At 41.6% G+C, this 14,175-nt stretch overlaps 1 protein-coding gene across 1 annotated transcript in view; it reads left to right on the top strand.

Moving 5' to 3' along the window:
- thsd7aa (thrombospondin, type I, domain containing 7Aa) overlaps positions 1-14,175 on the top strand; it is a 143,602-nt gene that overhangs the window by 57,375 nt on the left and 72,052 nt on the right. Inside the window, exon 4 of the mRNA XM_069715116.1 lies at positions 4,945-5,126. Coding sequence (XP_069571217.1) covers positions 4,945-5,126 — 182 coding nt within the window. The remainder of the gene's footprint in view (positions 1-4,944; positions 5,127-14,175) is intronic.

Here is a 14,175-nt window from a genome sequence, read left to right as displayed (position 1 = left end):
CTGTGCAAACAGCACCCTCTGTGAACACACGGCCTTGGTGCTTCACTCTTTCATGGAAATGTCTCACAAGTAGTGTTGCTACATGGCTACGTCTAGGAATGATTTGAGGGAACTTCTCAGTTACATCGATCATGGCATGCTTCAGCCTGCCTCCAACCCTTAGTAGGTCATTTTCATCAACCCACGGGCTTAGTCCTTTCAGAGGACTGCTTTTGGGGATCGCCTTACCGGTGGTCAAGTTAGTAAACTCCTCACAGTAATTCTCTCTTTGAACGCAACTTACGATGTGATTTTGTGCTACGACCAGCTCCTCCGCTGTGAGTGAGTTTGATTGTTGGTTTTGCACTTGACTTTTGTGTTTGGCACCAAGTTTCCAGTGATGAGCGAAACTCTTCAATAATGCTATAGCTCGCACTAGGGCCTTCCAGGAAGAAAACCGCTCGAAACGTTGTGAGCCCAAATTGGACTGGGGGCAGGAGAGTGTGGTGGCAAAAGGCCGTACTTCAACATCACTGTCAGGACGAATTAGATCATATGGCTCCTCTTCTGAAGCTGGTGTTGTCCCAGACTGAGCAAGGAATGGAGGTCCTCTGAGCCATGTTGTGCTGGCGAGGTCAGCTGCACTTACAGATCGAGTGCCATGATCAGCGGGGTTCTGTGTGGAACACACATAGTGCCATTGCTTAGGGTTTGTTGATTTCCTGATTCGTTGAACTCTGTTACACACGTAGACATGGAATCGCCTGCTCTGGTTATGTATGTAACCAAGGACCACTCGGCTGTCAGTATAGAAGTGTACTGTATCCAAGCTCGTATCCAGTTCATTCTGGACTAGCTCAGCTACTTCAACTGCTAATACTGCAGCACCCAATTCAAGCCTTGGGATGGTGTGTGCAGCCACGGGTGCCAACTTTGCCCTCCCAAGTATGAATCCTATGGAGCATTCTCCACTGCTGTTGATCACCTTGAGGTAGGCCACAGAAACAATAGCCTTAACTGAAGCATCGGCAAACACATGGATCTCTTTTCTCTGTGCTGTCAAAAGGGTAGAGGTTGTGTAAGACCGCTGAATCTCCAACCCTTTCAGTTCATCCAAGGATTTTTTTTCCCATAACTTCCACTCTGCCTCCTTCTCCTCTGGAAGGGGTGTGTCCCTTCAACACCATCTCCGGACGGTGGCAGCGGACCCATGCCGCTGTCCTGGCCGGCAATCCCTCCGTGAACTGCTCCCCCACGATCTTGTCCACCATCGCCGGCGCTCTCTGGCTGCAGCCATCTGGTTGCTGAGTCCCTCAATCACTAAGCGAAGGCGAATGGCCCGTCCCGGGCCCCAGCCTAGCCTCCTGGAAGCTCCTCCCGTGGTCCTTGGGGACAGGCCGAGCCGGTCCATAATGACTCTTTTCATGTCCGTGTACTGTCGTCGGGACCCGGGAGGCAGCCCCAGAGCCGCTGTCTGCGCCTCTCCTGTCAGGAGAGGCAGGAGTCGCACCGCCCACTCCGCCGCCGGCCAGGCACACGCCTCCGCCATCGACTCAAACATGTCCATAAAGGCCTGTACGTCATCCGCCGGCATCATCTTGTGCATGGCCACCCCGGTGAAGGACGCCCGTCCTGCCGCTGGTGGGGCTGCCGCTGGTCGGGCCGCTAGCTGTTCCCAGGCGCGGGTCTGTCGCTCGGCTTGGGCCTGCAACGTGCCCAGGAGCTGGCGGCTTGCCTCCGCCTGATCGTGCTGCATTGCCGCGTTCCTGCCCAGCATCTGCCCTAACACGACGATCGGCTGCGTCGGCATTCCGCTCTGCTGTTCACCTGTGTCCATGCCCCCACAGTGGGCGCCACTGTAGCAAGATTGGTGCTACCGGGGTCTCTCCTGGACAAAGATGACACGCTCAGCCGTACGTTCAAGTGTAAAATGCTTTTATTTGCCCGGCCCATACACCATGCACTCATGTAACCACTTCCTCTCCTGGTCCTCCTTCTCCCTGCTCCCTTTATAAGGGAGAGCTCATTAGTCCACATTCAGCTCAGCTGTGCTCATCAGTCCGTATTCGGCTCAGCTGTGCTCATTACACCTGCCCAGCACTGTTCCCTGAACCACTCCTCCCACTCTCTACCCCCTACAGCTGAGCTAACCACACCCCGCCACCACAGAAACCTCCAACAGAACTGGGCTCAGGGGTGGGCGGCCATCTGCCTCGACCGGATGGGGTGAGAGGAGAGGAGAGAGAGAAAAGGACAGCATAGAGATACAAGAGAAGAACATCCAGTGTAAATAAAATGAATGAGGCTGTGAAAGTGCTGTTTTTGTTTGTGTGATCACTCTGCTAATGAGAGGTTATGATAGACCTGAGTCATCACTGCTGCACTGTTGCAAGATTCCAGTTGCCGAATATCTTATGTTGTGATCAATTTCATTTGTGATGTTATTGTGTCATTGCGTTCAGTTGGAGATGTGAGCACGTCTCTAATGATATCGACTATGAACATCATCTCTGCATGATATAATTTGTAACATTTAATTATGTCAGTACTTCCAAAATCTTCTCCTCTGCTTAAGAATTGTTTAAGCCTCCTAAAAGTCCTCCTCCATGCACCTAACAGAGCTGCCTCAAGGGCTAAGATGCTTTGTGAATGAGCCTCATCTTTTACAGTATCTAGGCTTAACTTAAAAGAAAATTCTTAAAAGTGCCATCATTTTCATAGATTTTTGTCATGAGCAGTAACTCCTAGTTTGAGGAAATCTAATGAAAACAGCCCCAGATTACTAGAATCTTTTTCCACTTTCTCCCTAATCCCCTCTTCTTTGTGTAGTTTTGAAGACAATGGGCTATTTTTAGAGCCATGTTTCAACAAAGGCTAACACTTTTGGAAAAAACTAAATTAAATTAGATTAAATAATAACTAATTTATATTTTATAAAAATGTCCTACATTTATCCCTATTTCTGTTAATATACCAGTGTCTCTTATTTCTATTTCACCATTATGAGCACAACAAAACAGCTAGGGAACTGATGACGCAACATGGCATACACTGGGACATCTTTGCTTAAGTATTTATTTTCTTCCCATGTTTCTTTGTCCAAACTAGAGAGATGACGCATTTATACTCATAGCCTTCATCCAGGTGCACTTCAAGTACCAGATACTCTGACTGTGTTGCATTGCATTTTGACATTGTGATGACATTGGCGTGATTCAACCAAGACTCTGTAGTTTGGATTTGTCCAAAATGTTGAACCTTTCTGAGGCCTACATGCACGTCAACATTTAGAATGACATGGGGTCTAATACAGAAAACAATAGCTGTGGCTATTTTGATGGATGACATACATCATCTTCCGCCTGTGAAGCTGGTGACAGTTCACCAGTGACACTCGTGAAAGATCACAACTAAAAACAATAATTGAATAAAATGCATGGCCTGCTACTAACCAAGAATGTGTCATAAAAATTGTAAGTGATAGTTCCAGTTTCTCTTCATTTCTCTGTAATCTATATATCAAATGCAAGAAACTATGTGCTGTTTTTATTTGTCTGTTTTCGGGTCAGGTTGGAATCAGACAATAATGTCAAACAGTAAATCAATGTCCGTCAACAGCAGCTGCCTTTATTTTGACATATAGCAGGAAGAGAGGCAGCAGTTCTGTCTATGGTACTGAAAAACTGCTCTATTTGAGTGTCCCCATCTGGTCAACTTAAAGCCCCAAGATACAATGTTTTCCCAGGGGCCTCATTGTGGTCTAGCAGTGCTCAGAAAGAGAGAGACAGAGACCTCGCTCATGAATATGGAACCTTTCATTGGCAACCTAAAATGAATTCCATTATCAGCTGAGATGGAGGCAAGGTTTACATTTTTTGACCTCAGGGTGGAAACCACAATGCATTATTGCTGAAGCAGACAGCTGCCAGTGCAATAACCAGACAAAAAGCCATGTAGTGTATTAATAGCTGCTGCAATTAACAACCTCCTTTTAGCTTAAAAAAAAAAATGTTGGAGAGCTTTCATGGACTGTTTTCTTAAATTGCAAATCTTGACGCATACTGTCAACAGAGATATAGGGTCAATAATATAACAGCTTTTCTAACAATGCTGGAGAGATGCTCACTGGCCTGGCTCCTTCAACTGATGTTGTTCAGTCCCTGGGAAAAGCCATCTAAATTGCCAGCTCTGACAAATCAACCAATAATAAAAACAAATGTTATCATTTGCTGTTCCAGACAGGATTCAATCTCTTATTGTAACACACCAAATTGTAAATATCTGATGGTAAAAAAAACTGTTCAGTAATATGTGTTTGCTATATGTGTATATATATATATACACACATATATACATATACATATATATACACATATAGCTCAAACACATATGACAACACTGTCATGTTTACAGTCAAAGCTTTGAGGTTTAAGCCTTTGTGGGAAACCTTTCATGTTCGTAAGGCAAGATTACAAAGGCTGATCTAGAACACTACGAGTCCAAAACAAGATCCTTTTTTTGGTGGATGCTAAAAGTTGACAAAAATGATTGTTGGAAAATAAACTTCCAAATATATATAAATATTCTATATTTTATGATTCTATTGGGGATAAATATATATACTGTACCAAAAGCTTTTTTCTGTATTTGCATGTCTTCACGGTATGTCTGGTTGTTAAATTTGGTTATCTTAATCGTTTGTCCTTTAGTGATGTTTTCTTTCCCATACACATAATGAAATAAAGCTAAATGTCCAGTGACAATTGTACCAGACCAATTAATAGTCTGTATGGCTGCAAATCACCAACACACAATGATAAATTCAATTTAACCTGCGTCTCTCAGGACCACCGTCGAAGATGGAAGCATGAACATTCTTTTATATTAACCAGTTCTTTTTTATTAAGCCAATTCAATCTGCAGCTGTCTGAGCCTTACTCTTCTTGTGCCCCCCTCTGTCCTCAGTTACAACTGGAAGACCACAGAGTGGACGGAGTGCAGGGTGGATGTGCTGCTGAGCCAGCAGGACCGTCGGCGTGGAAACCTGACAGGATTGTGTGGGGGCGGGGCTCAGACCCAGGAGGTGTACTGTGTGCAGGCCAGCGCTGACACCCCCCCCAACCTCAGTTCGCTCAGGAGCAAAGAAGGTAGCTTTCACAGAATGCCTTTGTTCTTCTGTCTCTACAGATTTCTTAAATTGTTATATCTATTCATCCACGATGAATATGGATGTGTCTTGCTAAAAATGTAAAACATGAGTTCACTTGATTAGAATTATTTTAATAAGTAAATTCACTTTTAGGCAGGTCAATTTTGTTATTACACTTGATCTTTAAAACATGTACTAAAAATCAATAAAAATGTGCCTACATTTACCACAGCTTTGATTGTATCTTAAGTCACAGTCAACCAGTAAGAATTGACTTTCCTGATCTATGCTAAGTCACTGCACACAGAAGAATCAAACTGTGAATAGAATGAACCCAAAATGTCCTTACATTTTTTTGGGTGAACGCCACTGCTAAAGTTTGATATGTCCTGGTAAGCGAGGACGAAACATTATAAATAGGGGCACATTTGGGCAGCTTTGAGGGATATTGAACTTAATTTAATGTCCTCTGAAGTAATCTAAGCATAACTGTGTGTGTGTGTGTGTGTGTGTGTGTGTGTGTGTGTGTGTGTGTGTGTGTGTGTGTGTGTGTGTGTGTGTGTGTGTGTGTGTGTGTGTGTGTGTGTGTCTCATTACTAAAAATTGATATAATGTCCTCTGGAGACATAAACGCAACCTCTTCTCTCTTTGAATTTCACGCCAGATAAAACTTAAGTTTAATATGTCCAGCTCATAAACTGGATATAAAAATAGACGTAACTTCAGGGTCTGACACGTGAGGCCGATGCTGAGGAGCCATCAAGAGCAATACCACAGAGGGCCATGAGGGATTGTTTTCAAAAGGCTCGTGCTCCATATACTCTCATTCAACTTCTCATGAACTTGACCCTATCTCTAACTCTTCTTAATATTAGGCGGGCGTAGTGTCCTCGGGTTTCCAATCAGATCTAGTCAGATCCACCACTCGCATCTCTCCAGCTCATCCAAATATAGTCACTTCTGGCCCCAAAATAACAAGATGACGATGGACGCAATGCCAAATTCGAGGTTTCAGAATGGCATTTCACGAACCAGTGGCTAACAGTTAGTTTCCACTTGGTCCTGTTAAGAGAGGACACAACATTGTAAATTGCTCCATAAGGGAAGCCATAATGGAAATTGAACTGAGGGAGAAGCAATGTAAACATTCAGCCACCTGCTGAGTGAGTGGTTGCTATGGCAATTCGCACCCCTCAAGTGGGGCAGTGAGCAGGCAGCCACATACCTGCAGACAGATAGAGGAGAAACAGAGGAGGAGAAATACAGAGGCTGACTCGGAAAAGAGCCTTCACAAAATCCTCACGAAACAAACTTATGTTTCACCGAATCAGAATCTCGCTGAACTATATTCATTTTCATATTTTCTGTGTAATGTACAGGCGCACTAACAGGTTAGAGACTCCTACCATTTCTAGTTTTGACCACTTGTAATGGGAGTCTATTGGAGATCTTGTGGGAATGTTCAAAGGAGATTTTGGCAAAAATGAATCACTACCAAAGTCTTAGCACACCATTATCAATCTAGAAGCACGTTTTGATGTATTTTTTGGAAGGGTTGCCTCAAGACTACCAAAAAAACAACAATGTGGCCAGAAACGGTAGCCTGCTAAAATGTGTTTTCATTTTGTGCTGGTGTGGGGTGCTCTTCCCTCACCCCAACCGGTCGGGGCAGATGGCCGCCCACCCCTGAGCCTGGTTCTGTCGGAGGTTTCTTCCTGTTAAGAGGGAGTTTTTCCTTCCCTCTGTTGGAGGTTTTTCTCCCTTAAAGAGGAGTTTTTTTCTCCCTCCTAGCTTATGTGGGAATTGTTGGGTTTCCTTGTATAAGGCTGTAAAGTTCTGCTGTAAGGACTTTAATGTGTTAAGTGCCATGAAATAACCTGTGTCGTGATTTGCCGCTAAATAACTAAAATACAATTGAATTAAATTGAATAGTTACTCCGTTACCTGTGGCCAGAGTTCATTAGTTAGGCTGCTCAATTTGTAAAGTCAGGTTCTATAGGAGTGTCTGCAATTCACACACTTTACCAGCCATGTGTGAACCAGACAGGAGAATTAAAGAGCCTTTGTCCTCATATGAAATGTGGGACTGAGTTATAGGTGAAGTAAATATCAGAGATGCTTTGCTACCAGCAGAAACTGCAGGAGCTACTTAAGATACGATGTTGCAAGTTCCTCTTCATGGTGGTATTCCTTGGTGGAAAGGTGATTAGAGAATTTGCATTGTCGAGTTGAGCTTATGGGTCTTGATTTTCAATCCCTTACGGCAAACAGCAATACCGTGAGTAGAGGCAATTGCTTCTTTGGGGTCATCAGGTGGGTACTCTCCTTCCTCAGTCTTTTGATGATGATAGGCCCACGACTCCTCAGTGACACCTGGTGTCCCAGGTACACCCGCCTCTGCTTTTACCCCTCACACACACTCTCGGTTTTGGCCTAACTTAGTCTAGTTTTTTCCTAAACTACTAATAATGCTGGCTTGAAACAGCCCGCTCAGCAGTTCAGGACTAGTTTACACGGCAACTATTAAATGATACGCCTCGCCTGAGTGGGGCAGCGAAGAGGCCTTACATTTCGCCTGCAGTATTCAAACTGTGAGCTCACATCAACCACAACTATTTTCAGCTGATCTTGGTTACCATGGCTATCTTCTTAGTGGCTTTCTTCAGTTCTTTGGGTTCCAAATCAACCTTTTGTAAGAAATAACGCACTGATGATGATGGGAAACCACAGCAACCAACTTCAATGGGGAATAAAGTTGCATGCAATTCTTTGACAAGAGCCTCAATCAAATCCTGGTACTTGGCTTTCTTCAGTTGGTGAGAGATAGCTAGCCTGTCCCCCCAGGGCACTGTGAGTTCGGCTACTAAGATGTTTTTCTGTGTTCCTGAATAGGAGAACGATGTCTGGTCGGCATGAGGTTGCCACCACCTCTGGAAAGACAAGCTTCCTCTTTAGGTCCACTTGCATCTCCCAGTTGGAAGCTCACTGCAAAATGGAGGGCAGGTTCTTGGAAGTTCAATATGTTAATGTATACCAAAGGCACATGGAGGGGATAGCAGATGAATTATAAGCTTTCATGTAAATTGGAGGGATTGCTGAGTGCACAGAGCTGGAAGTGGTCTGGTAGCACACTCATGCTTATCTAGCACTGACACAGTAAGTCTCAGTCCATCTGGCCTGAAGGCTGTACTGGTCTCTGCTGCTAGAAATTATTAAGATGTCATGCGCACTGCCAGCTGTATGCTTTCATAATATTATATCGGCAGTTTCGTCTCACACTTTCCACTTTTGTCTAACTTCGAGCAAAGCCACTCTGCCAGCATATTAACACAGTATATTAACGGTTGTTATGGAAATGTTTTTGGGTGGAAGCAGAGAGATTGATGATGGTATTATGATGGGAAAAATCACAAGATTTGGCTTTCAGTAATAAGGGATTGTGGTGAATGACAAATGCAGGAAGCAAGAAGAAAACATGTAATGACTGAATTTAAGCTGTTTAGAACCAGATTCTCCTTCTTTATTTCAGCCTGCACCCATCCTGGCTCTCACACAGGTTTTGCATTGTCATGTTATGTATAATTTTGCATATCCTTTACCTTGGCCATGCTATGCTACAAGCTTTTATTCTTCAGCACATTTTCTCACCACTTTCTCTCAGCTTTGTCTGTGTTTGCTGTATACCACTGCTTTACTGGCCAGTACACTTCTGATGCATGTGAATGATTTTGTCACAATGAAAACTACTTTTAACAGTGAAATATTAGCAACAGATTATACTTCAGCGGGGGAAAAGGGGTCTAAAATTAGAAATGTACATAAATCCTCCTCATATTTTAAGGCAAGTCTGTGTATGATAAAGAAGAGACATGAATAATGCTGACAATAATAAACTTTATTTGTATAGCACCTTTCATACAAAAAAAAAATCTTACTTTAAAGCAAGAAAATCACACACACTAAGTGGTTCACATAAGAACAGATATAAAGGAACTTAAACACATGATTAAATGTGATTTAAAAATAAAATGCAAAAGAACAGAATCAAAATTAAACATAAGACAACACATTATTAAAATGAAATTGAGTTAAAAATAGAAAATAAGGAAGCAGCAATATGCAGTTGTTTATCATCTGCATAACTATAGAAACAAGCATTGTGTTCTCAAAGGATGTCACTAAGTGGCACCATGTAAAGTGAGACTAATAAAGGACCATGGCTGCTCTCTGTGCAACCCTACAGCAGCTGTCATGTCTCTTCGACACATGATCTCCAATGCTGACATGAAACTTCCCTTTGGTGTATGTTTTGAACCAGTTTAGGACACTATCAGAAAGACCGACCAACTCAAAATGATTGATCAGGATATTATGGCCAATTCTATCAAAAGCTGAGTTTAATCCGAGGTTGCCGATTATTAGTAAATACAGTTCCAGTGCTGTGATGTGCTCTGAAGCTAGACTGAAATTCCTCCCGGATGCTGAAAGTTTATTTGCCCTAAAACCATCTTTTACAGTGTAGTCTTTCTTTACTTAAAGTACTGCTTAGCTATTGGCTGTTGACTCTGGTTAGCCACTTTACTGGTGAGCATGTTCCGCACATCGTGAAGAAACCAGTGAGAGCCATCCAAGTGGTGCAGGTAGAAAATCAATTGCCCTATACCATGCCTTGAGGCAAGTGTATAATTTGTGATATTGGGCTATATATTTATAATATTGAGTTTCCTTGCTGAAAATTGTTGGCTTGTACCCGGCTGGTAGGGAGAGAGTTTCAGCCCTGAGGTCAGGTGATGATCCTGAGATATATAAGCAGATATAAAGGAGATAAGACACTGTCATGGTGAAGAGGAAGCTGAGTGTCAAAGCGAAGCTCTCAATTTACCAGTTCATCGGCGTTCCTCCCGACACCGATGATCGTGAGCTCTTGGTACTGAAAGAAAGAGATTGGCAAAGCACATGGCTGGACTGTAAGGAGCTGACATTAGGAGATCAGAATTTAAAAATGGATGATTCTACAAAACTAAAGATTACATTTAATAAAAATGATTTTCAACTCTCAACATATTTTTTAACATCCACAACCTTTAACTCAGTCCCAATAACTATTTTTTTTACTATAAGTAAATCAAACAGTTCCATTAAGAATAGTAAAAACAAATTGGGCTTTGGGTATGAACTACAGGAGAGGAAGGGCAGAGCATGCTTATCAGATGCAAACATAAGCCTCTCACAGACAAAAAAGCCACAACACCTAACCCCGCTCACCTTGACCTCTTTCTTTACATCTCTGCTATCTAAAACAAACTGTTTCATGGAACCTAACAGGCTGTGTTCATTGGTCAAAGATAGTTACCAATACAAGGGTGTACAAATATGACATTAGAAATCACACCATATTTATGTTTACTGGTCACAGTCATCTGTGTCAGTTTTTAGAGTCACAACATCCAAATATTAGAAAAGAGAGTAGCCTGGGTGTAGATTATGGGTGAGTAATTATTAGCTGCAACAGTTTATCATACACCTGTCAAGCAAACAATCATAATACCAAATGTTTTTATCTCTATAGAACAATGAGATGAAACTTTATTGGATGATAATTCTCAAAATTACTACAATATGTTGTACAGAAGACAAAAACTACATAAATTGTGCAAAACACGACACGACTTTCTATGATTGTGTTCCTCAGTTCAGTAGAGTCAGGGCCAAAATCTTCACCACCTTCAGCACTCACTTAAACTCAGTTGAATGCAACCTGTATGTGACTGCTTTTATTGAGACACTGTTTATTTAATTTCCTAGTCCTGCTGTCATTGTATCCAGTGGCTGATCATATTGTGATGAACCACGTGCTGATGGAATCTGTAGCCCATTTAAGATGACATAATCTTGCCATTTGCTTTCAAGGATGATCAGCAAATCCCAGTGACAAAAATAGTCTGGCAGTAACACATATCTTTCCCAGTCCGATTACTGGGAGTGACTGCGCTCCCACATCCCTGCTACTTCTTTATTTGATATACTCACAGTTGGAAAGCAAAGAATTTACTTGAAATGTTGTCACACTCATGCAAAGACTATTGCTGATGACTTCACTGTTCAGTACATTCTCAAATGGATTATGTTTTCTGATTATTATGAGCAGATTTTTGCCTCTTTACCTATTTTGTTTTGAAAATAACACTCAAAATTATGTCAATTTGTTTGTCTGAGTGACAGTAAGTTCTAGTTGCTGTTTTTCTTCCACTGATTACAATCAATGCAGTCTCTATTAGGTATCAAACTGTGACATGGTGTATAACAGCTGTGCCACTGTGATGCCATGAATCCTCAGCTGGAGAGGAACCTGGAGTCAGGTTATTGATGGCAGTTGGCTTGTGGCAGCACAGCGCAGGAGCCACTGAGGTTCCTAATTTGGCGGCTGGAAGCACAGCACAGGGAAGAAAAGACCATCTGGCACGGAGTTACCTGAGCAAGGTCAATCTGTGAGGAGATTTCCATTAATCAGCTTTTGTTATGTTTGTGAAGAGCTGTTCAGACTTCACAAGGAGGGAGAAGAACAAAGAGGCTATTATCCTCCAAATGATGTTAATTAAACACATGAATAAGAAGCTTATTAGAAGAAATTGGATGTTTGACTGTTCAGTTGTTGTGACAACACATGGACATTTTGAAATTAACGTCATCAACGAGTCATCTGGACGCCCGAGTTCAACACCTGTTATTGTAGTGCTATATTTGTTGAATATCTCCCAGTGACAAGTCTGAGCTAGTTACAATGATATGGCATTTTCATAGACATAGACATTACTTACAAATAGGTGTGAATACATGATATTTCCTGCCAATAATTATCAGCATTTCTTATATACTATATGAATGGCCAGATCCCGATTTATTCCATTATTTTTATATAATGAGGGCAATGCCAGTGGTTGCTGTGATGATTTCCAGATTGACAAGTTCATTTCGAAAGGTATTTACAGTATGAAGTCTTAAACAGGTAACCACAAAGACCAGTGGTGAGTGAAATATTAGGGCATGGCAAGAATGATTCATGAGATGGAGGACAGGGTGGACAAAGTAGAAAAATAAGGATGTTGTTCTAAAGGTTCAGAGTGGCAGTGTGAGAGAGAACATGTGACAGCATGAGTCCTCATCCAGTAATGTTTCACAGGAACATTCCATTTGACATATCACCTGCTTTTGTGTTACATACACACAAGGGCATACAACATCTATGCACCTTAAAACATACTATCAAAGGACTCACATTTGGCCAAGTGGAGGCAATTTGCATGTGAATGAGGCTGAGTCGTGTTGTGGCACAGCTATAATGATTTATCAGTCTGATGACCTTGCAGCGAGTCACCTACAGCTGTGTGGAGCTGAGGTCCACTGATAATCAGGCCAAATGTAAAACTGGCTGGGAAAAAAGGTTTTGTTGTTTTTAAAGTTGTCTGATTTTTTTGAGATTTTTAATTTTGGGGAATGCTGTCAATGAAAGAGAAGAGTTTTTGCTCATCATTTTTTCTGGGGGGGGATCCCTGAATAAGGGACAATTGGAGTTTTTTTGTAGTCTTTGTGGTATGTCTCCCAAACTGTGGTGTGACAGTGCAACCATCAGTGCAGCATTTTTATGGTGCACATGAAGGAGCTCATTTGTCCTTTTAATGTATGCAATCAGCATCACAATAACACAAAAACACTTTTGGTATGAGACACCCGTTTCAGTCTTTGTCTCATGTTTTTGCTGCCAAACTAATCTCACACTAAATAGGAGGAAGCCAAGCACCTCCAAAAAGAACCAGTTATAGTCTATCCTGTGTGTGTTAAACAGTCTTCCTCTGCACATATGACAAAATTAAACATCAAGATTTTCCACATTTCTCTACCAATATTAGTCCATTCATTTGTTTGCATATAGTTGCTGGAGCCACACACACAGACATCTCCAAATCACAAAACACCTGTCATCAATGTTGTTGTCATATAGTTTCACGTCTATTATAAATGAAACTTTTCATGGAAATATAACTTCATCACAATAAAGACAGTCCCTGTAACAGGTTTGATTAAAGAGACTCACCAATAACGGATGTAAGCTGGGTTTTTACAAATTGCTAACAGAAGCTGAAGTTGTGTTTTTTGCTTGCAAACGTCTTTAGGAGTATTTTCTCTGCGTTTATTAGATACCTGCAGCATCATGTAGCCGAGGAACCATTTAAGCGCCTTCACAGCGAGAGAGTGGGACACATTTACACGTGGCTCAGCAATGCTAACTTCATTAATTACTTATAAAAAAAATGATCTCCAACTCGGACACCAGATCAATCAGGATGTAATAACAAATAACAAATGTGTAGCCTAATTGTCCTCACTTCAGACAGGTGAGTCACGGTTTATGAACTGCAGTTAAATTACTTTTCCAAAAAGTCCGTCAGGTTCAGGCTAAGAATTGAGCTCCATCACAGTTATCAGTTGTTGTTTTTGTTTTTTTCACTGTTAGTAAAAGTTAGTTTTCTTTCTGCAATATAAAGTGTTTCATTATGGAGATTTTTTCGTTTCAGTCTCACAGCACATAGAGACGTGTTCTGATAACTAATGTGACTTCTACAACCAAAAAAATAGCATATGGCAGTATGTAGCCCAATAACAATGAAACACTTTTTAGTAGTTTAATGTCATGGATAAACTGCTTAATTCTTGATACCTAAAAGAAACATAAAACACACACTGTTTTCGCAAAGGAATTCTTTTTTTTTATGTTGCAGCATAGAAGACAGTATTTCCTCATCATAGGCTCAAAAAAATGCATGCCAGTACAACTTTTTGTAATGAACAGATACTTCAGAACTTTGCTTCCACTGGTCAGATACACATAGCACATTATTTACCAAACTGTGTATAGACGATTATGAAACAGAAATCTTACAGTAAGGAACTTAATTATGCAACAGAAGCAATGGTTCAAATAACCTGGGCCTTGGACCATTAACTTCTTACCCAACTTCATGTATTTGCTGAGCTGGGTCAAGCTTTAA

Source organism: Brachyistius frenatus, unplaced genomic scaffold (genome assembly GCF_029030835.1).
Source record: "Brachyistius frenatus isolate BFR_SWC_R1_liver_20210118 unplaced genomic scaffold, ASM2903083v1 Contig_138, whole genome shotgun sequence".
NCBI lineage: Eukaryota > Metazoa > Chordata > Actinopteri > Embiotocidae > Brachyistius > Brachyistius frenatus.
The sequence above is the reverse complement of the archived record's forward strand: the minus strand, read 5'-3'. Positions and strand labels throughout refer to the sequence as shown.